This window comes from Ammospiza nelsoni, chromosome 23, assembly GCF_027579445.1.
Source record: "Ammospiza nelsoni isolate bAmmNel1 chromosome 23, bAmmNel1.pri, whole genome shotgun sequence".
Classification (NCBI taxonomy): domain Eukaryota; kingdom Metazoa; phylum Chordata; class Aves; order Passeriformes; family Passerellidae; genus Ammospiza; species Ammospiza nelsoni.
In genome coordinates this window covers 1,068,674-1,094,998 of record NC_080655.1, presented here as the reverse complement: position 1 = coordinate 1,094,998, position 26,325 = coordinate 1,068,674, and the positions used below count along the sequence as shown (strand labels likewise).

The 26,325-nt window shown below is 56.0% G+C and overlaps 1 protein-coding gene across 1 annotated transcript in view; it reads right to left on the bottom strand.

Annotated features, from left to right (window-relative positions):
* The window catches only part of PLXNA2 (plexin A2), a 137,344-nt gene extending 111,779 nt beyond the window's left edge, over nt 1-25,565 (bottom strand). The window contains exons 1-3 of the mRNA XM_059487865.1: nt 25,350-25,565; nt 6,630-7,884; nt 6,035-6,217 (exon numbers count right to left, since the gene is read on the bottom strand). Coding sequence (XP_059343848.1) covers nt 6,035-6,217; nt 6,630-7,817 — 1,371 coding nt within the window. The 5' untranslated portion in view covers nt 7,818-7,884; nt 25,350-25,565. The remainder of the gene's footprint in view (nt 1-6,034; nt 6,218-6,629; nt 7,885-25,349) is intronic.
* Between the last annotated feature and the right edge of the window lie 760 nt (nt 25,566-26,325).

The window sequence follows — 26,325 nt, the reverse complement described above, 5'->3', positions numbered from 1 at the left end:
CCTCACCATCCCTAAATCCCAACCTTTTCACAGTGCCCAGCACTCTCCCTGCACATTTCCCCCTTCTCTCCAGACACATTTGTGGTTTCCACATTTGTTTTTATTGCCTCGAGGAGGCATTTAAGAGAAGCAACGTAGCCCGGGCTTCTCACAGTATTTCTTGCCACCCAGGGATTTAAGATCTTACAAATGGACCAAAACCTGTGTTATTTTGACCTCTGAGGGTTTTAAAAGCCTGCAGGAAAATATGTTTATAGTAAAGAAAGCATGAACTTCTTGACTCGTGAGTGGAAAGGCAGGAGTCTGACGCTGCCCTACCCCCAAATCCAGCAACTGCAACTCCTCCAGCTCCTCACTCCAAGGAGAGCAGGGACAGCAAAACCAACAGGAATTCACCAAAGAGTTGGGAATTTCATGATATTTTTCACCAAGATCATTTCAAGTAGAAACTCATTACTGAACCTGATGAAAACGTGGTGAAACGGAGGAGGAATAACTTCTGCCTCACTTGATGCTCATAAGGGAGATAATGCCTCTGGGAGAAGGTGTGGGGATGAATTATCTGTGAAATTCAGGATGAAAACCTCGTTGGGATGGGGTGCTGAGCAGCCTGCTCTGGCTGAAGGTGTCTCTGCTCATTGCAGAGCCCTTGAAGGTCCCTTCCAAGCCAGTCCATGCCATGGTTCCATGGTTCCAGAGGCAGGATGGATTCCATGGATAAGGCTGCTCAGCACTCCCAGCCCCACTAACCCCAATGGATTTAGGGCTGAACCAAACGCTGCCCTCCAAAATTTCAAGTTGATTTTTCAAGGTGCCTGAACCTGCATAAAAAACCCAGAGTCATCCCCATCTCCTGAGCCAAGAGATGAGATTAAAGCAGCCCTGGAGCTCACCTGGCTCCATTTCACATCCCCAGCATTTCCTGAACACCTGCCCCTCCCTCTCCAGCAGCTATAAAATTCTCTGCCAGCTCCTGGCTCTTTTCTGACGTGACTTGGTCCGGCAGGCGCCAGATCCCAGGCCCAGGGAAGGGATGCAGGGACAAGAGAGGCCAATGTCATGCCGTTAAGAGTGGCAGGGACATTGCTGAGTGCTCAGAGCCTCAGTCTGCAGGGGCTTGGCAGCTCTGCCCCATCTCCAGCCCCAAACACAGCCCAGAGCTCTCCTCTGGCTTCCATTTCCCATTCCCCAGCACAAATTCCAATTAATAAGATTACAGCTTCTGGCTCTGAAAAATAATAAATGTGAGGGACCATGGGGCATTTTGGGGACCCTTTGCAGCACAGATGAAGCAAAGGGGAATTACTCTCCTCCTTTAGGGAGAAAATAAATCCCAGCTCCTCCAACCACAGCAGCAAGTCCAGTATGTGGTGAACAAACACCCCCTTATTTCACATCATTGGGCAAAAATCAGACTTTTTTCTCAGACCTTTCAGTTAAACAACTTCTTCAGCCAGACAAGAACCATCTGCCCTCTCCCACCTCTGCTGGGCCGTGGGGATCTGCGCTCTGAGGGTGATGGATTGACCAGGGAGCCAGCAGAGCCCCTGACCCCCCAACCTACAGCCAAAACCAGACAAATCCTCGGGAAGGCGCCTGCAAATGGATGGTTTTCATCTGCTCAATAACAGCCTCGTGTCCTCTTGGCTTCTCCACAGGCTGATGCAACCGAGTTGTTCCTGGAGTGTGGCGGGGGCGATAAGGAAGGATAAATCACCGGGGTGAGATAAGCACCCATAAAATGAAGTCATCTAAGGACAGGTCTGGACATATATATTTCATTGTGAAAGACCTCCTTTATTCCCACTAATGGAACAAATTAAATCAGCCAAGCTGAATAAAACTCTCACGTCCCAAGACGTAACGAGGCACTTAAAAGTTGCGCGTTCCTCCGCTCCTCCGGCGGCGCTGCCCGACGGCTCACGGCTGTCCCTCGGGAAATGCAGGAGCAAGGACAGAGTTCAGGGGTTCTGCAGGTGACAGGAGAGTGTTCCCAGCATGAACAGAGTGCCAGCACCGTGCATCTCTCTGTGGCATCCTGCGGGCACACTGAGCAGTGACCCTGGGATGGATTCGCGCCGCGTCCAGTGCAGCTGCCCTGGCACAGTGTCACAGGTGGCCAGGACAGCAGTGACGCCTCTTTTTCAGGAGAATTGGGGGTGATTTCATTGGTTTCATTCACACACTTCATCCTTCACCTCAGGGCACTGAAATAACCACACCTGGGCCCTTGCCTGCAGCACTGCAACACCCCCACACCTCCGAGCACACAAATTAAAACCTTATCACCACTGAGCAACTCAGCGCTGGGTGAAACCCAGGCACAAGGTCACTGTTCAGCTTTTCCCTCTCCTCTGCCACCCAGGAGCACTCCCAGCCCGTGGGAAGGCAGGCAAGGCTGCAGGAACTGCATTTTTCCTGCAGGCAGCATAAACAGCATGATGGAACAATAATACCTAGATGGCGACTGGCAGACAGAGCAGAGACATTTATTTATTCTTGATCACAAACAATGTCCTGCATTGACAAGCTGAATGAAGGGCACTTCACTGATTTATTAGACCTAATAAGAAGCAGACCTCTCGGGATGAAATACAAGATTGATTTTTAGTGGTGAGCCTCGCTGCCATCCCGGGCTGAGCTCAGGCTGATGAGATGGAACCAGGCGTGCACAGGGACACGAGGCTGACACAGCTCTGCTGGGCAGGGGGACAGATGGAGGGATTGCCACGGGGAGGGGGAGATGGAAACACAGCAATAACAGCCCTGAAAGCTGCTCTTTCCTCCCTGCAATCCTCCTCTCTCCCACCGAGGCATCCCAAGAGCAGCAAACCACTGGGAAGTTTGAGGGCAGCTCTGATGGAATTCCTGGGAAACCTCAAAGCCAGGCCCTCCCCACAAACCTGCCTTCCACAGGAGCCCCTCTCAGCACAGCCAGCGCAATTTCCACATCAGGCCCAGCCCCTCCTGGGCACACCACATGAGCTGAGCTCTGTGGATGCCGTTTTCCATCAGGAAAAAGCCAGCTAGCACAGCAGCGCTTAGCTTGAGGCCCTATTAATAGCAGTTCTAATTATATGGCTGCAAATTTAATTCATGGCAATGATTAGTGTCAAAATCAAAGGCATCACGCATCAATATTGATAGAATTGTATGGAGCCCATAAACAGAGCAAGCAAGCTGACACATCTCCCCCCAGCACTTCGTTGCTGTTAACTGTTGCATTAATGTCCCTTCTCATTTTGCTTGATGGAAGTGGTTTTATTGGAGGAATCCCCAGTTCGCAATGGTTGTGCCTCCAACATGGGCCCCTTTTCCCTTCCTCCCACAGCCAGGAGGCTGAGGTGCTTTGGGAGGAGGGCAGGAGGGAGAATTTCGTCCCATGTACCCGTGCTTGAGCCACAGCATCAGCAGCGTTAGCTTTTCACCCTCTGTGAGACATTCCTGGGGAGCAGAAGCTGGGAATGTGGCAGAAGCAGTGAGGTGAAGAGCTAAAGGCACGAGGACACCATGGATATCCCCGTGTTCCCAGTGAGGGATCCTCACTGGGGAAGCACAGGCAAATGTGAAAGATTTTGGAGCCTTCTCCCTGACTTTCCTCCAGCCACACAAAAATGCCTTCCCTGGCAGCCCAGACAGAGGCAGCAGCTTGTTTCCAAAGGAAACCAACAGCTGTGGGCGAGGGAATAGGTGTGACAAAGCTTTCAGACATTAGTGGTGTGGGTAGATCTGAGACGGAGGAGGACACGGAGGAGATCAGGTGGAGAAGGCTCTGCACTCACAGAGGTGCTGGACGGTTCCACCATCATCTCAGTGATGGGGAAGGAGAGATGAGGAGAGTCCTGAGCATCCTGAGCACTCCCTGACTTCCAGACAGGTCTGGTTATCTTGGAACAGGCACAAAATGCAGAGACAACCTGTGAACTTCTCTGCAGCCAGAGCCCCTCAGCTCGGTGCAGAGCTACTTCCTCTGCCTCACCTGGGCTTCCTCAGGCCATGGAAAAGGTAATCCCATGTGTCAAAGGAGGGAAAACCTGCTAAAAGTGCAGACAGAGCCGGGAGAGAGAGAACAGCATCTCAGTCCCACACAGGGATTGTTCCAGTTAATTACAGGGGGATGGATCCCACCAGCTGCAGGCAGCTCTGCTGTTAAATAAGGGCAGATGCCATGAAAACCTGACTGTAGTGAATGTCTGGGATGAATTTACTTCAGAGATGGGCCAATTTTCATCCAACAGATGAAGGATTGCAGGTGAAGGATTCCACAGCCTCCCTCTGGACAGCGGAGCAGGAATAGATTAACTTTGCATCAGAAAGCGTTCAGTGCAACTAGCACAGGAATTAAACCCTGCTGGAGAGGCTGCTGCCTCTGTAATCCTCCATAATTCATGGAACAAGCCCGTAAATGCCTCGTGTGCAGGCACAGGCCCTTGGCTGCCGCTGAAAGAGGAGCCTCCCCTGTCCCCAAACCCTGCCCACAGCGAGCACTGGGCTGCATCCCCTGATGCATCTCCTAATGCATCCCCTGCTTCATCCCCTGCTTCATCCCCTGCTTCATCCCCTGCTTCATCCCCGGCTGCATCCCCGGCTGCATCCCCTGCTGCATCCCCTGCTGCATCCCCTGCTGCATCTCCCCTGCATCCCCTGCTGCATCTCCTTTCCAGGCTTGGCATTTGGGACATGCTGAGGGTTCCTTTTCTTCCATTTAGCTGAAAACCCCCGGCTCTCCCCTGTGCCACGGCAGGCGAGTGCAGGGCTCTGCTTTACAAGCTCCCTCTCCCCCGCGTTCCAAATTGCCCCACTGACACTCGAGAGGCGCCAGGGAGGCACCTAATTTACTACTACTCAGCACTTGTAAAGTGCTGAATGAATATTAATGAGCTGATGTAATTAAAATGATGCAGACATTCAAGTGTAGTATCTGCCTGTCCTTGTATCTTCCTGGATAGATGAGGAAGAAATTCCCTGCTGCTTAAGGACTCAAAAAATTAACAGCCTGCTGTTGATTACATTTGTTAACTCTTTCCCCGGCGTGGAGGAGCAGGGGCTGCATTTAACAGGTTCACCTAATGCTCTCATTTAGAGCTGAGGTTAATTGGAAGGGTCTCGGCTTGCCAGAGCAGCAGCTCCGGGGCTGTTTTTGCTGGAGCTGGATCAGACTCACTGCTGAGCTGGCTCCCAGCTGCAGCTCCAGCTCCAAAGGCCAGCAAGGGCTCTCTCACACCTCTGCTTGCACCCCAAGGCCACTTCCAAACTTATTTGCAATGCAGAACTCATCTGAGAGTTCCCTTCCAACTCAGAGTATTCTGTGATTGTGTGACTCAGAAGTGGCGAAATCCCAGCTGCACTTCAAAGGCCTAAAAGTCATTCAAGGTCGGGTTGGACAGGGCTTGAAGCAGCCTGGGCTGGTGGAAGGTGTCCTTGCCCATGTCCCTTCCAACCCAGAAATGTTCTGTGACTCCCACCTGAGCCCCACCAGCCCCCCCTCGATGTTTGTGGTGCAGAGGACAAGGAATGTTCCAGGGCTGATCAATCATCCAGCAGGAGGGAAGAGGCACAGGGAGCAGCAGGACTCTGCCCTGAGGCTTGGTTCCAAAAGAAGCCACATTAACCCATTCCTGCCTCTCCATGACCAAAATCCTGCCAGCACCAGCAGCTCCAAAGGCTTTGCAACTCACACTTTTCTACACCACTTGCAGAAGGATTGCTGGGAAACAAAACCATTGCAAGATTTCCATCTGACTTCCTTTGGCTCCTTTCCCAGGACCGTCCCGCAGCAGCTTCAACTTCACCTTTCCCAAAAATGGCACTCCAAAATCACACCAACAACACTGCAGGCTGACCTCTGCCTCTCCAACACCAGGCTGCGACCCACACCCTGCCATTTCCACTCCTGCTTAACTCCCAGTTTCCCACAGGGAAACACCCGTAAGGCGCATCAGAGCATCCCGAGAGAGACCAACCCTCGCCAGCATTGAAGAGAGACCAACCCCAGAGCAGCTCCTGGCCCTCCACAGCCATGGACAGGGCTCACCTTCTTCAGCCTGCCCGTCTTGGTGCCCACGAAGACCACGCTGTAGCCATTGTAGACGTAGGAAGCCACGGAGGTCATGCGGTCGCGGCTGGAGGTGAAGAGCGTCACCCCCTCCACGGGCACCGAGCCCCCCAGGGGCTGGTTGATGTCCAACCCGCAGAAGTTGTCGTCGATGGGGACTGGCTGGAAAGACAAGGTTTGGGGCAGCTGTGAGTGACACAGAGCCCAGGGAGGCCCCACACACTTGGGGTGGTGTGGAGGGAGCTGGTGGTGTTGGCAGCAGGGTGGGTGCCACAAATGTGTGGTGTCAGCTCCAGCCACCTTCCCCAGAGCTCCTGCAGCTTCCAGAGCCCCGGGTTGGGAGTGACAGAGACTCCCAGGAAACTGCACACTTTATTCTGCCTTAACACCACCCCTTCCCTCATTGTCAACCCACTGTAGGATGAGAGCGTGGATTAAAGGGGAAGATGCTCTGAATTCAGGGAAACTGAGGCACAGACCGGCTGATCCTACTCTGCAAACTTGCATTCCATTGGGGCAGGGATTGAACCCGGCTCTCCAGGGCCCCCACATCCCCCACCCAGCGCACCCTTACCGCTTTGGTGCACTGCACATCCTTGCCCAGCAGCCAGTTGAGCTCCAGGTTGCCCTCGCCCTGGTAGCAGGACTGCAGGCGCTCCTTGATGTGGGCGTTGACGGTGCGGATGGGGAAGGCGCAGAGCGCCGAGTCGTCGGGCGGGTGGTGGTACTGCTTCTGCCCCTTGGAGAAGATGGCAAAGAGCACGTCCTCCTGCGCCGTGATGTTGAGGGCCCTGGCCAGCACCTCCCCGGGCTTGGCCAGGTAGGCGGCCTGCAGCAGGCGGTACTCGGTGTCACCCCTGACGCAGCCAAAGGGCAGCGACACGTACGAGTGGAACTTGGGGTCGTCCTTGCACAGGCGGACGATGCGCGAGGTGTAGAAGAGGTCGCTGGCTGAGTTGATGGAGACGCCCTCGGGGGTCTCCGGCTGCACCGTCAGGAAATACACAAAGTTCCCGCTGGCGAAGCCGTAGATGTAAAAAATGTCAAAGTGCGAAACCAGGGCCAGCGTGTCCGAGGGGATTTTGATGAGGGACGAGACGAAGTCGCTGTGGAGCTCGTAATCCAACATCGCCGAGGACTCCGGGTCCCGGGGCAGCTTGCGGCTGGACAGGGTGGGGAAATAATCCTGCTTGCCATCCACGGCCGTGCCGATGAAGAGCTTCCCGTCCTCGCCCTCGGAGCGCACGATCACCCCGTACATGGTGCCCGTCTTGTTGACGCTGGACAGGTAATGCTCCTTCTTGTGCGAGGGCTCCACCAGGATGAAGAGGTCGTCGAGGCGCAGCAGCTTGCAGACGCCCTGGTAGAGGCTGCCGCAGGCCAGCAGCCGGTTCTCGGAGTAGTCGATGATGAGCAGCTTGTTGACGTTGTTGGTGAGCGTCAGGACCTCGCTGCAGGGCTGCACGATGAGGGGAGGGTAGCAGGACTTGTTGTCCTCCTCGGGGCCGGTTTTGTGAGCCACCAGGATGGTCAGGTTCCCCGAGAGCTTGTAGACCCTGTTGATGGCCCCCACGTAGACGGCGCCGGTGCCCCGGTGCACCGTCAGGTGGTTGAACGTCCAGTCCCGGTTCTCCGAGTGGAAAGTGTTGAAGGAGGCATTGCTGGACACGTCCCGGGACAGCGATGCCAGGAGGAGGCAGAGCAGAGCCACCGAGCAGCCATCAGAGTCCAGTAGGCGAGGCCAGGTCCTCCTCTGATCCATCCTGGGAAAGGAGAGCTCCGTGTCCCCCGCGCGTGTCCTGAGCCCCGGCAACGTCCCTCACATGGTTCTGTGGAGAGAAGAACCACCCAGAGCCAAGGATTAGATCCCGTGTGCCCTGCAGATAAAATTCAAAGGAGGCTTTCTAATTACACAGTCCTTGAGATAAAGGGAGGATGTCTCTAAGCACAGCGAGAATTAAGCGAGTCCATAACTTAGTGGAGAGCAGTTCAGGCTTGATGCTTTGCCACTTGTTTCAGCCCCTGCATCTTAATTTGTGCTGGGGTTTGGGTGTTTAGAACATGCTCTGCTCAGACAGGGAGGGGAGAATCAGCTCCAGCCCAAGACAAAGCCCGCAGCTCACAGCCCCAGCCACCCATCTGCAATCTTGGCTGAAAGGATGTCTCCTGCAGGGTGTGTTGCTGGAAGCAGCACAGGAAATAAGAGCTGTTCTTTACCTTTAAAACCTCCCTGATTTAATTTGGGAACCTGAGCAAGAAGCCTCGTGCAGGCAAGCTCATTGAGCACACACTGAAGGCGCTGACATCTCCCCTCAAAGCCTCCCCAGAGCCACAAGTGCCTCTCAAGCAGGTGCTTTTTAGGCAGGAGCTCCTTCACAAGGTACTTTCCTGCCAAAAAGCAGCTGCCACCAAGGTGGGAGCACACGGTTAGATCAGCCACCAAGCCTTGCCAGCAGGAGAGACACCACAGCTGCCTTGACCTGCCCATGGAGGTGTCTGAGTGTGAGAAAACCACCACAAAGTTCTCCTTTATCCCAAATTACTCACTCCTGGGCAGGCCAAGGCACCACTTCAGAGAATCCTCCCTCACCTCGGGGTCACCCCAGCTGAGGATGAGGATGAGGCACCACTCTGCACCCATCACATCCCACACACCCCCACGGGAACCCTGCCCTCTGCAGCTCTGAGCCCCCACTGCTGCTCCTGGTGTGGTTTTATTTAAATTTCCACCAATTCCCAGCACCCCCGCAGGGGTGCTCTGAGCTGCGGGTGTCACTCTCTCTTTAGCCTTGTTCCTGCCGGGAGCGGGGACGGCTGTTCCTGAGAGGTGACAAAGGAGCTCTGTCCCTGCCTGTGCCTCTGACAGGAGACACAACAGGAGAGGCAGCCCTGGTGGCTTTGTCATTCTGCTCAGGGACACATTGCCCCGGCTGCTTCCCTCTGGCTGCCAGGCCCGGCATTCCCACCTTGGCAGTCTGTCTGGCCTGGGGAGGACACGGTCCCTGCCACCCTCTCGGTGTGTCGCAGACACGTTTTATGGAAAATCCTTTCCTTAGGATTTTTCCTCCTGAGAAGCTGAGAGGCCTCAGGAACAAATGTAAACAATGGTTATCTGCTGCTGTGGAATGCAACAGGGTGGCACTGGATGAGCTTCAAGGTCCCCTCCAACCCAAACCAGTCTGGGATTTCTACTGGATTAAATGGCACTGGATGGGCATCAAGGTCCCCTCCAACCCAAACCACTCTGGGATTCCCACTGGATTAAATGACCCTGGATGAGCATCAAGGTCCCTCCCAACCCAAACCATCCCTGTGGAGCAGGCCAAACACCTGGGGACTTAAACAGCAGCAGAATGGATGATTTTAACTCTCACCCTTAATACCATTTGATCATTAATTTTCCCTCTCTTTCTTTCTTTCTTTTCTTCTTTTTTTTTTTTCTTTTTTCTGAAGAGAGTTTTAAAATACAGCCTCAGAAGCAATCTGCAGCTATTAGTAACGCAAGGTGAAAGAGAGAGTAAATTCAGGGACACAATATAAACCCAAGCAGCTGAAAGGCCTCAATTAGGCTGAAAGGAGTTATCTGGTATTTAAATAATTATTAGATTGAAGGAATAATCACAGGTCTGAGCCGATTTTTTCCCCCACTGTCATCCTAATGGAGACTATAATATTATTATTCAAATGCCCATGATTCTCATTGAGGGGGGAAGAAAAAAGGGCTCATTTAATCTCCATGTGACAGGGCTTCAGGAGGCACCATTAGTCATTTCTCTCATTTCAGCTGTCACTCACTCACGGGCACCACAGTTTGTCATTAGTGGCATTTTGTGCAGACCCCCAGAAAAAAAAAAAAAAGAAAATTAAAGCCAAAACAACAAGAGAATCTCCTGTGGCCAATGACAGCTCAAAGGCACAATTCTGATGTCACCAGTGTGGCAGCTGTGTTTGCCTGGTGCTGAGGGGGCTTTTCTTGGGGGGTGGGGTTGTAAATCTGGTGAGCAGTGATTTACACTCAGCACGGCTGGGCCCTCACCCATCACCCCTCAGCTCCTGGTTTTGGGATGTTTCACCCCTGCTCCTTCAGCTCCTGGTTTTGGGATATTTCACCCCTCTGGGCCCTCACCCATCACCCCTCAGCTCCTGGTTTTGGGATGTTTCACCCCTCTGGATGCACCCCAGCATCCCCATGACACAGCAAACACCCCCAGTGCCTCACTGACCCCACAACCTGCACTGACCCCACATCCTCACCCATCCCCTCACCCTCCCAGCCCTCAAGCTTTTCCCTGCCTGTCCTTTCTCTGTCCCTGTTCCTCCCCTGCCCAGAGGCCACCAGGGTCCCCAGGCACTCACAGGGAGGAGCAGATTGGGCCATAAATCCTACACTGGCTTTGTGTGGGCTGTGATCCTGAACAGACCCTCCTGAGGAGGGGCAGAGGGGGCTGGGGTTGCTCTGGAAGATGGGGGTGGTTCTGCTCTTTTTGCTGTTTACAGCCCCATAGGATTCATGGCTGGGAGTGGGGACAGCGGCACTGCCCAAAGGGTGACCAGGCTGTGACACCCCAGCTCTGCCCAAAGGGTCAGCAGGAGGCCAAGCTGCACATGACAAACCCTCAGGCAGGACAAACCCTCTGGCACAGCCCCCTCGCACCAGCCTGAGCCCTTCCCCTCCGGCTGGCTCCATATCAGGTCTGGGAATGAGGGAAGAGCCCCAGTTTGGCCATTCCCTGCAGCAAGAGGGATCACAGATGCTGGGCCCTCATCCCTCCTGCAGCTCGTTGGGAATTTTCCTGTGAAACCTTTCCAGGCACTGGAGCTGCTGCAGTGATTGATCCCCTCCAAGGAGTGACACTCTGCACACGTCTGTCAGCTGTGCAGGAAGACCTTGCCATAATTAATGAGGTTTGGGTTTAATTAGGCAAAAAGTCTGAGCCAAAGTGTCTGATGGAAGCTTCTCCAAGGCCTGGGATGTTTCCAGGTGGATCAGAGGTCTGGATGCTCAGTGCTGCCTCTTTGGCCAGGCCACCACAGCCACCACAGCACCCAGGAGCCTGACCCCAAGGGCAGCTACTGGCACCTTGGTGTGAATAACTGGAATTCTGTAACACAGAGCCACGAGGATGCCTCCCACCATCTCCTCTTGGCCTTTTTCAGTTAATATTTTGACTCCAACAACAATAAGAACAAGTTGTAAATCACCATTGAGGAGCCTGGTGAGGTTTCTCCAGAGGTTTCCCCTCAGGGATGACAAGTAAGATTTTCCTAAAACACAACCTGAACACTTTGGGTTTTGGACCCAAAGGCTCCAGGTATTTAAATAATTATTAGATTGAAGGAATAATCACAGGTCTGAGATGATTTTTTCCCCCACTGTCATCATAATGGAGACTATAATATTATTATTCATACTCATATTCATATCCAGACTATAATATTATTATTTTTTGGACTAAAATGCACCTTCCTGGCTGGCCCTGTCCCTGCTCTGTGCTGGCAGCCAGGGCAGGGCCCATGCCAGGAGCTGTGCCCCCCTCCCAGGGCTGCTCATTCCCAGGGGTGGCATCCACAGCCCTCTGAGAAAGAGTTAAGAGGGCAAAGCACAGCATTGTGATTATTGCTTCCTCCAGGCCTGGGACAAGGAAGAGGAGGGGAAGAACAGAGCCCAGCCACGAAAAGGCATTTCCCTGATAACAAACAACATCACAGCAATTATGCACAAGATTTGTCCGGAGCCCAGACATTTGTTTACACAGCACACACTGTGCAGAGCTCTCCCCTGCACCTCCCTCCTGTGCACACACACATCCCAACGGGTCCAGAGGAACAGAAAACCCAGGGAGGGCTCTGCCCTGCCCTGAGCCCCAGGTTTGGAGCTGCAGATTGCAGGACAAGGACACAGCACACCCAGTGCCACCCCTGGCGCTGCCCCAGGTTTGCCGGACAGGCCTGGACAGGCCGTGCTCCTCAGTCCCCATCCCAAGGGGGGATCCAGAGCTGTAGGAGTGATGGGGGTAGGATGGTGGGGATGGATGGAGACAGAGATCTCTGAGGCCGGGTTGTGGAACTTGGGGTTTATTGCAAAGGGCCTGGGTGCAGGGCCCTGCTGGGAGCTGCCAGGCCCAAAGGAGGGAGATAGAGGTCAAAAGAGAGGTAAAGAGGATGAGAGAGCAAGGTTCCCTTTACAATACAATAAATCTTCTGGTCTTGGAATTTGGGGTTTATTGCAAAGGGCCTGGGGGCAGGGCCCTGCTGGGAGCTGCAGCCGCAGCTGGAGCAGGCCTGAGAGAAGAGAGGGGCAGAGAGGGTGAGAGGGTAAAAAAGCAAAAGTGTAAGAGAGCAAAAGGGGTAAGAGAGCGAGGTTCCCATTACAACACAATAAATCATCTTCTGTGTTGAATATTCTGATTCTCACTAACCAATCTAGTACAATACACAAATCCTGCAGCATTTCCATACAGCCTATAAGAATCATTACATCACCACACTGTGTTACGTTTCAAACCCTAAAACCTCCTCTTTGGGCCCTTCTGCCAAGCTGTAGGGTCTGCTCTGAGCCTTGGGCCTGTCTGCAAGCAGAGGGTGTTGCTCCATCAAAAGGGGATCACCTGCAGTGGCCACACCATTGTTTTCCTGTTGTTCAGTAACTGAGGGATCTCAAAGCTTGCTTTCATTCCAATCTCACTTATAGTTTCCATATTCTCAAAATCTTTTGCCAGACAATCATATCTATAAGACTTTCCTATTTCATCTTCCCCAATGCAGAGCAGCACCAGAGCTGTGGCTGTCACCCAGCTGTGCCCTACAGCTGGAGCCATTTAACCCAGCAGCCCCACAGGACTTCAGGGAAAGGCACAGCCCAGCCTGGACACTTCAGACACCTTCTCCTGTCCCCACACTTGGCACCTGCTCCCTGAGGAACCACAGCTGGCAGCATCTGAGTGCTCTGCTCTGGAACAGCTCATCAATGACCTGCCTTGGGCAGGCCAGAAATCTGTCTTGGTTTGGAAAGACAGGTGCCTGCTAAGGAAGGCAGGAGCCTCCCCTGGAATGGAGAAAATGAACCCTCCCAATTGCTCTAAATTTTAAATTAAGGGGCTCTCAGGCAACAACAGTTATGGGAACAGGGAATAACAGTTCTTTACTAGGGAAGAAAATAAAAACATAAAATAAACAATGCAATAAACTAAACCAACACTGACAGAGTCAGAACCCAACCTGACACCCTGTGGGCTGGCAGCAGCGCCATTGGAATTGTGGCTCAGCCCTCCTGCAGTGTCAGGGGTGGTTCTGTTGGAGCAGGGAACCTCTAGAAAAGGATGGAGTGTTCCTCTGAATATCCAGTGGAAGAGGAGCTGCTGCTCCTCTGGGAAATGCAGTGGAGAAGTGCCCAAGGAGGGCTGCACTCCCCAGGCTCCAGCCTGGTGACAGCCTGACACGGAGCAGGACGGAGCCTGCCCGCCCTGGCTGCCTTGAAGTCTGACACCAAGGGGGAATTCAACACTTCTGAGCTTTCGTGGCTGCTTTAGTCACGTTTGGGGAGGCTGGGGTTCAGCCAGACCTGTGTAAACAGGTCACTGGTGCTGCATGATGTTGAAAGAGCAAAGTTGGGCGGAGAGCCGTGATGTGTAACAGCCTCCTGCTGCAGGCCCAGCTGGTAGAGCCATCAGCGCAGCGCTGTTCTCTAAAGAGTCCTCAAGGACCCCCAGAAACAGAATCCACAGCCCCTCCAGGCAATCTGGGTCAGTTTTACGTGCCTCACAAAGTGCTTTTCCTGGTTTCCTACCTGAGTCCTCACGGACTGAGCTTTACCCACCTCTCCACCTGAGCGTCCTTTGATTATTCATGGGCTTCGTTCCCAACAAAATGGAATTTAATGGCTGCTGACCTCGGGTGCAAGCAGATTAAACGAGGCAATGATTTGCCCAAGGCTAAGCAAAAGGTCCCAGTGGCAAGGCAGGAGTTTTATCTCCCGAGCCCCAGCCCCCGTGTCCCCAGGTGACATCCAGCTGCAGTTTATTACCAGGGAATGTCACAGAGCAGCAGAGGGAGGATCACAGCGAGCTGCAGGAGCAAAACAAGCAGCAGTTCCTGCTGGCCTCGCTCCAAGCACACCACAGGCAAGTGGAGAGCCCCAGCTCCAAATTAAATGGGTCCCCAGGCAGTCCATTAAACAGAGCTGGTGCAGCAGAGCTCCTGGGCCGTGCCAGAGAACGCTGGGTGTGATCCTGGCTGCATTCACACAGCAGGGCAGGACGTGGGGCATTGGGCACAGCTGATGCTCAGGGGCTGGGTGTCCCCAAAACAGCCCTGGGTCACTCTCAGCCAGTGGGGCTGGGGGTGTGGGGACTTCTGGGCATGGTTGGGGCATCTCCCTGACCCTCCAGAATGGGTTTATCTCCTGAGATCAGCACCAAACGGGGTTTATCTCCCTGTATCAGCACCAACCCAGGTTTATCTCCCAGGATCAGCACCTAGCAGGGTTTATCTCCTGAGATCAGCACCTAACTGAGTTTATCTCCCTGTATCAGCACCTAACAGGGTTTATCTCTCAGGATCAGCACCAAACTGAGTTTATCTCCCTGTATCAGCACCTAACAGGGTTTATCTCTCAGGATCAGCACCAAACTGAGTTTATCTCCCTGTATCAGCTCCAAGCTGCTCTGGGGTCGGCGGGTTCCCAGGGTGCCCCCAGCCTCATGGCCCGAGGTCCAGGCAAGGACCCCAAAGCCTGGAGCCACCTCCCCTCCGTGCCATCATCAGCTGAACATCATCTCCTCTCCCAGAGCATTGGGACATCAACGTCTGCTTGAGAAAGTGGCTCCTTCACACTCGTGTGCTCCCTGCTCCTCTGCCCTGCTTTTCAATTTCAGAGCTCTGGCAGGTCTCTGATTAATTCAAGCCTGTTTAATAACCCTTCTGTTTAGATGAAACGAGCTGTCTTGTTTTCTTTATTTTTAACACTAACTCTCGTTTCTTTGCTAAGGATCTCTGTCACTTAAAAACTTCTCTGTCTCCAACCAAGCTGAGACTGAGATGGAGAAAGCAGCTGCTGACGTCCACATCTGACATCAGCCACAAGGTCTGAGGCTAAAGAGGGGCTGGACACTTTGATGGATGAGATATCCTGAGCAAAACCGGGAACTCCACAAATCCCACAAACAGCAGCACTGTGGGGACCATGGGGGTGACAGGAGGGGAGATTTGGGAGCTGCAGCACCCACCCAGGAAGGGTCACCATGCTTCTGCCTGTGGGGGTGGAAAATGTCCCATAAAAGCCCCTGGAAGCTGCTGGGGCCGTGTCCCACACTGTGCCCCTGGCGTGGCAATCGATTGGCCATGGGCTGCTGCAGCTGCTCCCAGCCCTGCACAACTGCCCTGGTTATTATTATTATCATTATAAAAATTACTGAGGCACTTAGGGAAGCACCCACAGCCTCTCCCTGCTCTGTGGCACCTTCCCTTGTCCCCTGCTCTGCTGTCACATCTCCACCCCACAGCTCCTGCGGCCACTGCCCAGCCCGGCCTTTTCCCTGCCCATTTCAGAGCCCAGGAGCAGCAGCAATTCCCAGGAATTCCCTCAGGACACCCCGGGCTGCTCCTGCCTCCCTGCAGCTCAAAGCTGCACTTGTCTGCAGAGCAACTGAGTCACTTCCTCCCACTCCTGCCTGTGGGACAGGCTCCAGCCCTGCCGGAAAACAATAAATCCTTCAGGATGTGCGAGGCCATAATTCACAGGGATGCAGCCGGGCTGGCTGCCCCGGGAGCCCTCAGCACCCCTGCATTCAGCTCTGCCCCAGGGAGGTGTCCCAGCCCCATCCCAGGTGTCCCCAAATCGCCAGGACATTCAGCTCTGCCCCAGGGAGGTGTCCCAGCCCCATCTCAGGTGTCCCCAAATCGCCAGGACATTCAGTTCTGCCCCAGGGAAGTGTCCCAGCCCCATCCCAGCTGTCCCCAAATCGCCAGGACATTCAGTTCTGCCCCAGGGAGGTGTCCCAGCCCCATCCCAGGTGTCCCCAAATCGCCAGGACATTCAGTTCTGCCCCAGGGAGGTGTCCCAGCCCCATCCCAGCTGTCCCCAAATCCCCAGGGCACTGCTCGGATGGAGCAGCAATGGGGTCACCAAGGTGGGTCAAGAACTGAGCATAAAAACTCTATAAAATGCACAGAGGATCCCACAGGGAGAGAAACCGTAGCTAAGTTTGTGGCAGGGCTCCTTTGGCAAACCCAGGGACACATCACAAAAGGAGTTTCCTTCAAAAACACAACAAAACAACTTGTGAGGGCCAGGGCTGCACTCTCAGCTGGTTCAGTTTTACAAATCCCCTCTTTACAACCACAAACTGCTACTCCAGATCCCCAAAACATTCCCACAGATCTCGAGGACTGGGCAAAGCCAAACTCAACAATTAGAGCCGTCTCTGGCCCAAAACCTGTGGAACTTCCACCAAAACCACCCAGCCATGCCTGGCCAAAAAGAACCTTGCAGATCTGAGGAAAATCAGTGATTTTGGAAAATCCAGGAGCACTGAGCGCTGCTCCCTTTGTCTTTTTCGAAGCAAAGATCAAGTGAGTTACATTAAGGATCACAAGACTTTGAAGCAAATGATCCCACACAGATGAGAACAAACGCAATGACAAGGAAATTAATGTGATATCCCCCTCAGTAACACGATGGCTAAAGCAGATAATCTGCCCAAGTGTCATGTTTATAATGGGAATTCGCAGAGAATGAAGCAGGAATTCACAGGGATGAACAAATGAGCCAATATTCTGTTTCTTCTCATGTTAAAATTCTGCAGTTCAGGATAAAAATAATGGGTTTTTTATAAATCTTGGGAGGAGAAGGAAATTTGACCGAAATTGTTTTGTTTCAAATAGATTTTTGCAGCTCAGAGGGTGTGGGAGCAGGTGAGCTGCCCAGACCCTCGTGCCATAAGGACTCACCCCAGGGAGACAATTCCTTTATAAAAGTCAATTCAATCTCATTTCAATGGCAGGATTGACTCAGAGCTCCTTGGTGCAAGCCTGTGAGGCAGTGGATGGTTAAAATCCAACACATCCAGAAGTGAAATCCCCCTCTGCAATGTCCCTGCAATTCCCCCCAGCCTGTCCCTCCTGTGGCCAAACCTCCCCGTGACCCAGCACCCTGGGCTGGGCCAATTCTTATCCTTTTTTTTTTTGGTTTTTAACCAAGTTACACAACCCCCTTGGAAGTCCTCACGAGAGCCTGTGCTGTTGTTTCCTCGCTGGGAGTTTGTTCTGGCACTGCTGAGCTGAGCCCAACCTCGGCGGCGGGGAATTCATCCAGCGGGACCGACTTGTCCCTGTCACACAGAGCTTGTCCCTGGCACACAATTCCTGCCCTGAAAAGCAGAGTTACACAAGCCCTTGCAGCAGCACCTCATTGTGGCCCGGGGACACGCCAGGAGCTGCTGCCTCTGTCTCCCCTCGAGCCCGGCGAGTTTGGCCCGAGCGCCTCGGTTGCTGTGAGATTTTTAAAGGCAGTCTGGACCTGTCACCGCTGAGCAGCCTCTGAGCACAATTCCTGCTCCAGGAGGCTCCTCAGCTGCCAGTGGAGCCAAGCACTCCAGGAGAGGGCTGGGATTAACTCCTCGAGAGCTGCAAGGAAATCTCACAGAGGGACAGAGAGAAGCTGTGGTGCCCCTTGCTCTGCCACAGCACCTCCCAGCCCAGCTCATTGCTCGTCTCCATCCCAGCTTCAGCCCCACAAGGGATGATGCCTCTGGTGTTAAATTCACTTGGAAATCCAGAGGGGCAGACAGCAGAGTCAGGGGTTTTGGCAGGTTTAAGGCAAACACAAGATTCCTCGTCCCAAGGTGGAGTTTGAAAAGCTCTCACTGACAGTTTGTTTACTCCGGGTTTATCATGGAATTACAGAATAGGGACCTGAAATCCCATCCAGTTCCCATCCCTTCCACTGTCCCAGGTTACTCCAAGCCCCATCCAACCGGGCCTTGGACACCCCAGGGAAGGGACCTTTGAGGTCCTTTCCAACCCAGACCATTGCACAGTTCTGTTTTGACTTCAGAGCAGATTTCAGAGCTGTGAAATGGCATATTTGCAGCACAAGAATAACCAAGGCACTTAGGAAAGCTCCAGGCACGCTCCCTTTTCCTCCCCACCTCTTCACACTTCCATTAAAAATCAAAAGGAAATTCGCAGGCTATTTTTTTTGTTGTTGTTCAAATAACATTCCAGGCTGTGACATAAGCCAGCAGAGACAGGAAATATGATCATGAGAGCACAGCTCCATCCTCTGCTCCTGTCACTGCGACTTTTTGGGGACTTGGCAGATGAGTGAGCAGAGCAGACAGCCGGCGTGTTTTATGGAGTTGAACTGTAACATCCCTGTTCCTCAGCCAGCTCCCTGCTCCTCTGCTCTGACACCAATAAATCTGCCCAGCCACGGGGAACAAAGCTCTTCACACGAGCTGCCCACACGTGAACCCCTCACATTGGGCTACCTGGGCAAGCACCCAGCCCCTGGCTCTGCTGTGGGTAAATGTTCCCCAAAAAATGGGAAAACGCCAATTTCAGAGCCATCACCTGGGGGGTTGAACCCTGCCACCAACACACTCACAGTCACCACAGCTTCCCAAGTGCCAATTCCCAGAATCCCAGCCTCCCATCCTGAGGGGAAATGGCCACTTTGGGCTGGAAGGAAACCCTGCCAAGGCAAACCCCAGAGCCCAGAAATCACCACACAAATCCAAACAACTCAAAGCCTCCTTTGAGCGCTGTCCAGGCATTAACCTCAAAAGCACAGACTCACTTTTTGGACGCCCATTCCCAGGTAAACAAAGCAAAGCAGGGAGACTCAGGAACAGCTGGAAAATGCCCCCAGATTTGTGTCCTTCCCTCGCTGGGTGCCCAGTGCCCTCCAGCAGGACCGGCACACCGGGGATCACTGCGGGCTCTGGTGATGGCAGAGCAAGGACTGCCCATCAGTCTCCTGCAGGAATCTGTTCCCAGGCTGGAAGTGACAGGAGGAACTCCTTGCAGGCTGAGTCAGGGAGTGACGGGGCCGTGGTGGCCGCGCTTCCTCCGGCACAGCCGGCGCTGCCCGCGGCTTTCCTGTCCTCCTGATCCCCCCCGGGCAGGGAAACGGGGCTCCGGAGCCTGGCACGGCGGGGGTTAAACTGCTGCGGCGCAAATCCTGTGTCAGAGACGCACAGGGGCTGCAGGACAATGAAAATGAGCAGTTTGGAGGAAAAGGAGCAGTTTGCTCCAGCCTGTGCTGTACCAGCAGGAACGGCCTCGCCAAGGACGGTCACCCGCTCTCCCGTCCATCCCTTCAGCGGGAAATGGGATTGGATTTGTCACAAACACCCCCAGCATTGCCACTGCTGATCCACACACGTGATTCCAGCCCAGGGCAGGTGGGAGATGCTGGTCCAGCCCTGCCAGGTCACCCAGAGGGGCAGGGGCTGCACCCACACTCAGCTCTCCCTGCCCGTGCCCCCTCTCCTGCTCACAGGGATTGTTCCTGGCTTGGATTCCCATAGAGAATCCCTGCTCCCCCCAGGCTCTGGCAGGGCTGTGACACAGGGATGGCCAGTGCTGGTGGCTGTCACACTCACGGGCAAAGCTCCCACTGACCGTGCCTGGGGCAGCCAGGCTGGACCCTCCTGCCCTTCCTGCCCAGCTCCAGCTGAGACATCGAGCTTGTGTTCCAGCCCTGAGCCCCCCCCGAGCCCCCCGAGCCCCCGAGAGCCCCCAGCTCCGGGCACAGCCCCGGGGCAGAGCAGGGGAGCCCTGGGGAAGCAGCAGCAGCAGCGGGAGCAGCAGAGGTGAGAGGTCAGGGCAATATTTACTCAGACATCACCTTTCACTTTTATGAAGTGGGGAAACGGGGCTGGAGCAGGAAAAGGGCTGGGAGGGAGGTTCCCTCCTGGGAAGCTGCTGTCACAGCAAACACGGAGCTGGCCCCAGAGAGCCAGGGGCCAGGACAGGGCCCTCCAACCCCACACGGGGCTGGCAATGGCTCCAGGCTCCCTCTGGGAACGGGCAGGAGCCCTGCAGGAGCTGCCCAGGCATTCAGGAGCACAGTGGGGTCATCCCTGGGCACTGAGGGTTTAGGAACTGGCAGGCACAGAGCGAGCTGGGATCAGCTGGATGACAGAACTTCCGCAGGGAAAACTCTTGGAAGAACCTTCTCCTTCAGCAAATGGGGAGATGGAGCTGAGTGTGCCCCTAGCAGGGAGCAGGGCAGGGGCAGTGCCAGGCAAGGAGGGCACAGCACAGCCTTGCCAGGACCCTCCCAGGCTCACCCTCCCCATGCCTTCAGAGATCATCTGGACTTTTCTATAACTCTGATGCCTTTTATCCCCGGCTCTGAATGCAATTTTAGCCCGGGCAAAGCAGGATTAAATTTTCATAGCAGGATACATTTATCTCGCTTTTCACTCCCCCCTCGCAGGTCGATTTCAGGCAAACAGAAGCTGCGATTACGGGGAGAAACATGAGATGGGATCTCTCTGATAAGGAGGGGAGGGGTCCTCTTTCCCAGCCCCACATCCCTGGCTCATGCCGGTGCCAGATCGGGATTTCCAGCCCAGCAGGGAGCACACGGCGCATCGGCTCCATCGCTCACACGTGTTGCACTCGTGTGCTTGGGGAAGTTCTTCCTCGGGAATGCTGCTGGAGCAGCCTCGCCCCACCCGGGCACAGGAACCACGGACACGGAGCGAGGACAGACGGACACAGCCAGCCTGGGTCACCGGGAATGCCCGGAAAGCACCAAAATCCCCCCGTGCTCCGGCTCAGCTCCCCAGCCCTGCGCCCCATCGGCACCAGGCGCTGCTCCGCTCCTTGCTGGGCTTGTGCTCCGTTTTTAGTTGGATCCAGAGGATCCCCTCTAGTGGGATGAGCAGGAATTTCAAGCCCACATCCCACCCCAATTCCCGAGCTGGCTCTGGGTGCCGGGGGGAGCAGCCTCGGGAGCTCCTCTCTGTCCCTTTTGCCATTTTTCCCCTGAAGGTGCAGCCAAAACCAGGCTGGGATGCGGATGCCAGGTGGGGAGAACCGGAGAAAAGAGAAATAAAGAAGATAATAAATCCTCCCACGGCCGCAAAAGGAGAGGATTTCCACCACAAATCACCTTTGGCAACACGGACCCGCTGTGTGCCCGCACTCCGGAGAGGTGGCAGGGCCACCCTGTGACACAGCCACACGCGGGGACACAGCCCAGCCCGAGTCCCTGCGGGCACATCCCGCACTAAATCCGGTTATTTGCGCTGCAGACAGCGCTGCCGCCCCGGATTCCCTTCGGTGCCCGCTGCGCTTTTCAGCCGCCGCTCCCCGGGCGCACCGAGCGCTCCCGGCCCCGCCGTGCCCACCCTGGAGCTGGCACCGCCCGAAGGGGTGCCGGGGATGCTCCGGGGGCACCGACACCGCCTCAGCCCCGAGGGGTCGGGAACACCTCGGTGCCCCCCGCCCTCCCCTTTGCTGTGGTGGCGGTGGCCTCCCAGCCAAGCTGGTTAAGAGATTAACACTCTAAAAACCACATTTACTCTAATTAGCCATGAAATCTTTGCAACTAAGTGAAAAAATGTTTCCCTTGAGGGATTTTTGTCCATTCATCGCTGTTTGAATTGCCAGGGAGAGGGGGGGTGGGGTGGGGAAGAGAAAAGAGGGGGGACGGGAGGAAAAAACCCCTCAGATGTAATGAATTAATAGCAGAGTGCCCCGGGGGAGCAGCGGCTCCTCCGCAACACGGGCACCTCAAAGGGGGCTTTGCACGGCTCGCCGAGGGGACGCTGCTGAGTTATTTGGAGTTAACAGACTGTAACAGCTCCGCTCCCGTTTGAGCCGGGCAGCCCGCACGGACAGACGGACAGACGGACAGACGGACGCTGTGCCCGGCCAGCTGGGTGCCCTGCAGACAGGCAGCACCAGCCGTGCCCCCAGTTCCTGTTGTACCGGGAAAAACATCCCGGAGTTAGGTGGGAGGGGAGGCAGAGAGTCTTGCCACAACTTAGGCCCATAAATATTTCATATCGCTGGAAGAAGAACGATTATATTCCTGCCAGCACTTTTCTTGTGTATTTTAAATGTGTCACCGCCTTCTACTTTCTCCCCCGTTTGTGTTTCTTGTAACAGGCCCATGAAATAAAGATTAGCTGAATAATCAGGAGTGTTTAGAAATGTGAAGGGGCCTGTCTCAGGAGCACCGCATGCTCAGGTTCATCTTTTTTCCAGGTTTTTCCCCCCTGTTTTTAAGGATGCCGGAGGCAGGAGGGGGAGCGCGGCTGTCGCAGGGCGGAGGCGAGGGGAGCGAGCCCGCCCTGCCCCGTCAGAAATGACAGGCTCGGAGCCGGGAGCAGCAGCGGGGCACTCTGCCCCATTGCATATTTATCGTTCGGGCTGCAGAGGGGCCAATTAAAGCAGCTTGATCAGCGCCGTGTGCGAGCGGCCGCGGGCGTGCTGGAGAGGCGGGGTGAGAGGGGCAGGTGGGCACGCCGCTGTTGGGATGTGGGGAGTCCCTTCTCCGAGAGCTACAAACCAGCAAAGGCATCCCTGCGTCCCCGGGATATCCCTCAGTGAGCAAAAATACCCTTGCATCCCCGGGATATCCCTCAGTGAGCAAAAATACCCGTGCTCCGCCAGGATCGCCCCTCGGTGAACAAAGGTGCCCCTGCTCCACCAGGAGAGCATCCTTTAGTGAGCAAAGGCACCTCTGCTCCTTCAGGATCATCCCTTGGTGAGCAAAGGTGCCCCTGCTCTGCCAGGAGAGCATCCATCAGTGACAAAGGTGTTCCTGCTCCACCAGGATCATCCCTGGGTGAGCAAAAATACCCCTGCTCCCCCAGGAGAGCATCCTTTAGTGAACAAAGGTGTCTCTTCACCCCCAGGATCACCCCTCAGTGACAAGGGTGCCCCTACTCCCCCAGGAGAGCATCCATCTAGGAGCAAACGTGCCTCTGCTCCATCAGTAGAGCATCCTTTAGTGAGTAAAAGTGTCCCTGCTCCCCCAGGATCACCCATCAGCGACAAAGGTGTCCCTGCTCCCCCAGGATCACCCCTCGGTGACACAGGTGTCCCCACACCCCCAGGATCACCCCTCGGTGACACAGGTGTCCCCGCACCCCCAGGACCACCCCTCGGTGACATAGGTGTCCCCACACCCCCAGGATCACCCCTCGGTGACACAGGTGTCCCCGCACCCCCGGCACAGCGTCACGCTGGCACCAGCAGCCAGCCCAGCTTCCCACCTTCAGCTCCTCACCACTCACGCAGTTTCTAAATATCGGCTTTGCTTTCTCTCCCGGTTCTGCTCCTCATCTCAGCTGCCCACGGCATGAGACGCAGTCTGCACCTACATCTGCCCTAGCTTTTGGGCAACCTTTCCCAGGCATGCTCGAGACTCCCACATTTAGCTGCAACAGGAGTTCCCTAAGTAAGTTCTGGAAAGCCTCGTGGCGGAGCCGAACGGGAGCTGCCGGGAAGAGCCTTCAAATCACACATTTATTTCCCCGAGACTCCGCCGCTCTGCCCGGCACGGCGCTCCAAATGCCATCTCCGTTTAGCTGCTTGGCGGCCAATTTGTCACATCCTAATGCGATTTGCAGAGGAGAGTTAAAGAGCGCGGGGCAGGAGCGGCAGCGCTGCCCTGCCCGGGTCCCGCAGCTCCGCTCCCGCGGCCAGCTGAGCTCCGGGAACGGGGCAGGCTCGGGTTAACCGGGGAACGAGGCACAGCTCGGCCAGGGCTGCTCCCGTCCTGTGCAGGGGTATGTGCAGGTCTCACACAGCATCAATACCTGCTTCCACCGACTCCTGAGCCGGGGGCACCCCGCGATTAATTACATCCAGCACCACCGTAAAGACAATGAGGAGTAAATTGGGTTAGTTTATCTTCCGGCAGCCAGCACCGGGGATGTGGCTGGCAGAGTTGGGAGGGATGGCTGCCTTGGCTGATAAGGCGTTTCACAAGTGATACCGCTGGGTCACGTCCCTGGCTGCGAGCGCCGAGCTCCTCGAATCAAAGCTGCTTTATCTGCTCCCCTGCACCACCCCAAAGTGCCGCGTTTGAGCTCCGAGGGTCCTCAAAGTGACGACAAATGGCACAAGGATAGCAATAAAGACCCAAAAAAGAGCCCCATCGAGTTCTAAAGGATCTAACACCTCTGTGCTAAAGGTAAAAAGCCAAACATCTGTTCCGAGCATGGCACAGATTCTTGCGAGGCATCTGTCCCTCAGCTGTAAGTAGGTCACCTCATCTCACTTTAGCCACATTTATCAATGAAGCCACCCGGAGCAGGAGGGACGGGACCTCGTCCCCAGCTCAGCCCAGGTCTACCAAGCACACTGGAGCCACCGGTGAAGCATCAAGTGCCCAGCCAAGAGCAGGAGCAGCCTTTGAGCGGTGGTTTCGCACCATGGCACTCGGAGAACTTCACGTTCCCTCACCTCCGAGCCTCAGCTGCTGCTCTCAGACGCGCAGGGCATCTTTTCCCTCTGCCACTTACTATTCACCTCGCTTAAAATTAACCTATTGACTTTCTGATACCCCTTAGAACACAGATTAATTGAACATCACTCACTTCACCTCCAGGAACGCGCGGCTATTGGCCGCAGCGTGAACGGAGACAAAGCCGGGGATGCCTGACCGTGCCAGGTTAAACGGAGGTCACAGCGGCGAGGACAGCTCGCCCAGAGCAGCCCCGGCTGTCACCGACACCCTCCCGGCGGCTCCGGGGCTGCGGAAAGCGGGAGCATCACCCGGGAGTTGGGATTTCCCCCGGGGAGCACAAGCGCGTTCGGTACCTGTCCCCTCATCGCCGCCCAAAAGGGTCTCCCGCGGGTTTCGGAAAGTTTTCGTGGGGATTTTGTGTCTTTTCCTCTAAGATTCAGGGCTGTTTTCCAGAAAGTGCCTCCCTGCTAACGGCAACTTTTCATGGGGATGAGTTTCTGCCGCTGCATCGGCTCCAGACCGTGACTGAGCGGTACCGAGCGGCCGCAGAACGAGCGGGGAGGCGGCGATGTCTAACGGGAACGCGGAGCAGCGCGGGGAGGCGGCGGGAGATGGATTGCCGGGAACCGAGGGGCTCCGAGGGGCTCCTCCATCCCTTCCCCAGGCACCCCCGGCATCTCCGCGCGGCTCCACGGGCACCACCCCGCGCTCCGCGGCCCCGGTGCCACCCGCAGCCCCGGCGCCACCCGGCACGGCCGCGGCGATGCCGAGCTCGTTCCCTCATCCTCGGGCGGGGGATGCCCGCGGATCCCGCACCCCGGCTCCGGGCAGCGGCCCCCGCCATCCGCCGCCACTCACCGGCCCCGGGCGCCGCGCTGCTCCCGGCTCAGGGCGGGGGATGCCGGCGGCCCCCGGCACCGCGGAAATCAATCCGGGGCCGGGCGCCGCCGCTGCCCGCAGCCCCTCGGCCTCGCCCGGCGCGGCTCGGCTCGGCTCGGCTCAGCCCCGCCGGCCTCTCATCGCCTCCGCAGCCGCTGCCCGAGTGCGGCGAGCGCGGCTCCGCTCGCATCCGCCCGCCCCAGCCCGGGCGCGCTCCCCGCTCCGCGCCGGCCCCGCGCCCGGGCGCGCTCCCCGCGCCGCCGCCGCCCGCCCCCGCGCCGCCCCCGCGCACGGTTAACCCTTCCGTGCCCGCCCGGGGGCTCCGCACCCCCCGCCCTCCTCACCTGCGCCCCCCGTCCCGCAGAGCGCGGCCGAGCCGGGCCCGGGAGCGGCTCCGCGCCGGAACAAAGCCCCGCAGCGGCCTCCCCGCGCCTCCCTCCCGGCACAGCTGTGCCCACAGGGCCCCGCAGCTGCCCCGCAGCTGTCCCAGCTCCACCTCGGGTGGGGGTGCAGGGAGCGGAACGGGGCTGTGGGGTCTGGGCCTGGCTCCGACCCCCTGAGCGCCCCTCGGCTGCAGTTTGAGGGCAGAAGAGGCACCTGAGGGCTCCATTCCTCAGTTTCCCCTCTCTGGAAGGGCTGGCAGCAGGAGTGACACCCGAGGGCTCCATTCCTCAGTTTCCCCTCTCTGGAAGGGCTGGCAGCAGGAGTGACACCCGAGGGCTCCATTCCTCAGTTTCCCCTCTCTGGAAGGGCTGGCAGCAGGAGTGACACCCGAGGGCTCCATTCCTCAGTTTCCCCTCTCTGGAAGGGCTGGCAGCAGGAGTGACACCTGAGGGCTCCATTCCTCAGTTTCCCCTCTCTGGAAGGGCTGGTAGCTTGGGTCTCTGCCAAGGCTGGGTCACCTGCAGCAGAGCCAGAGCTGGGCATGTGCTGCAATGGCCCTGAAGCCACCGAG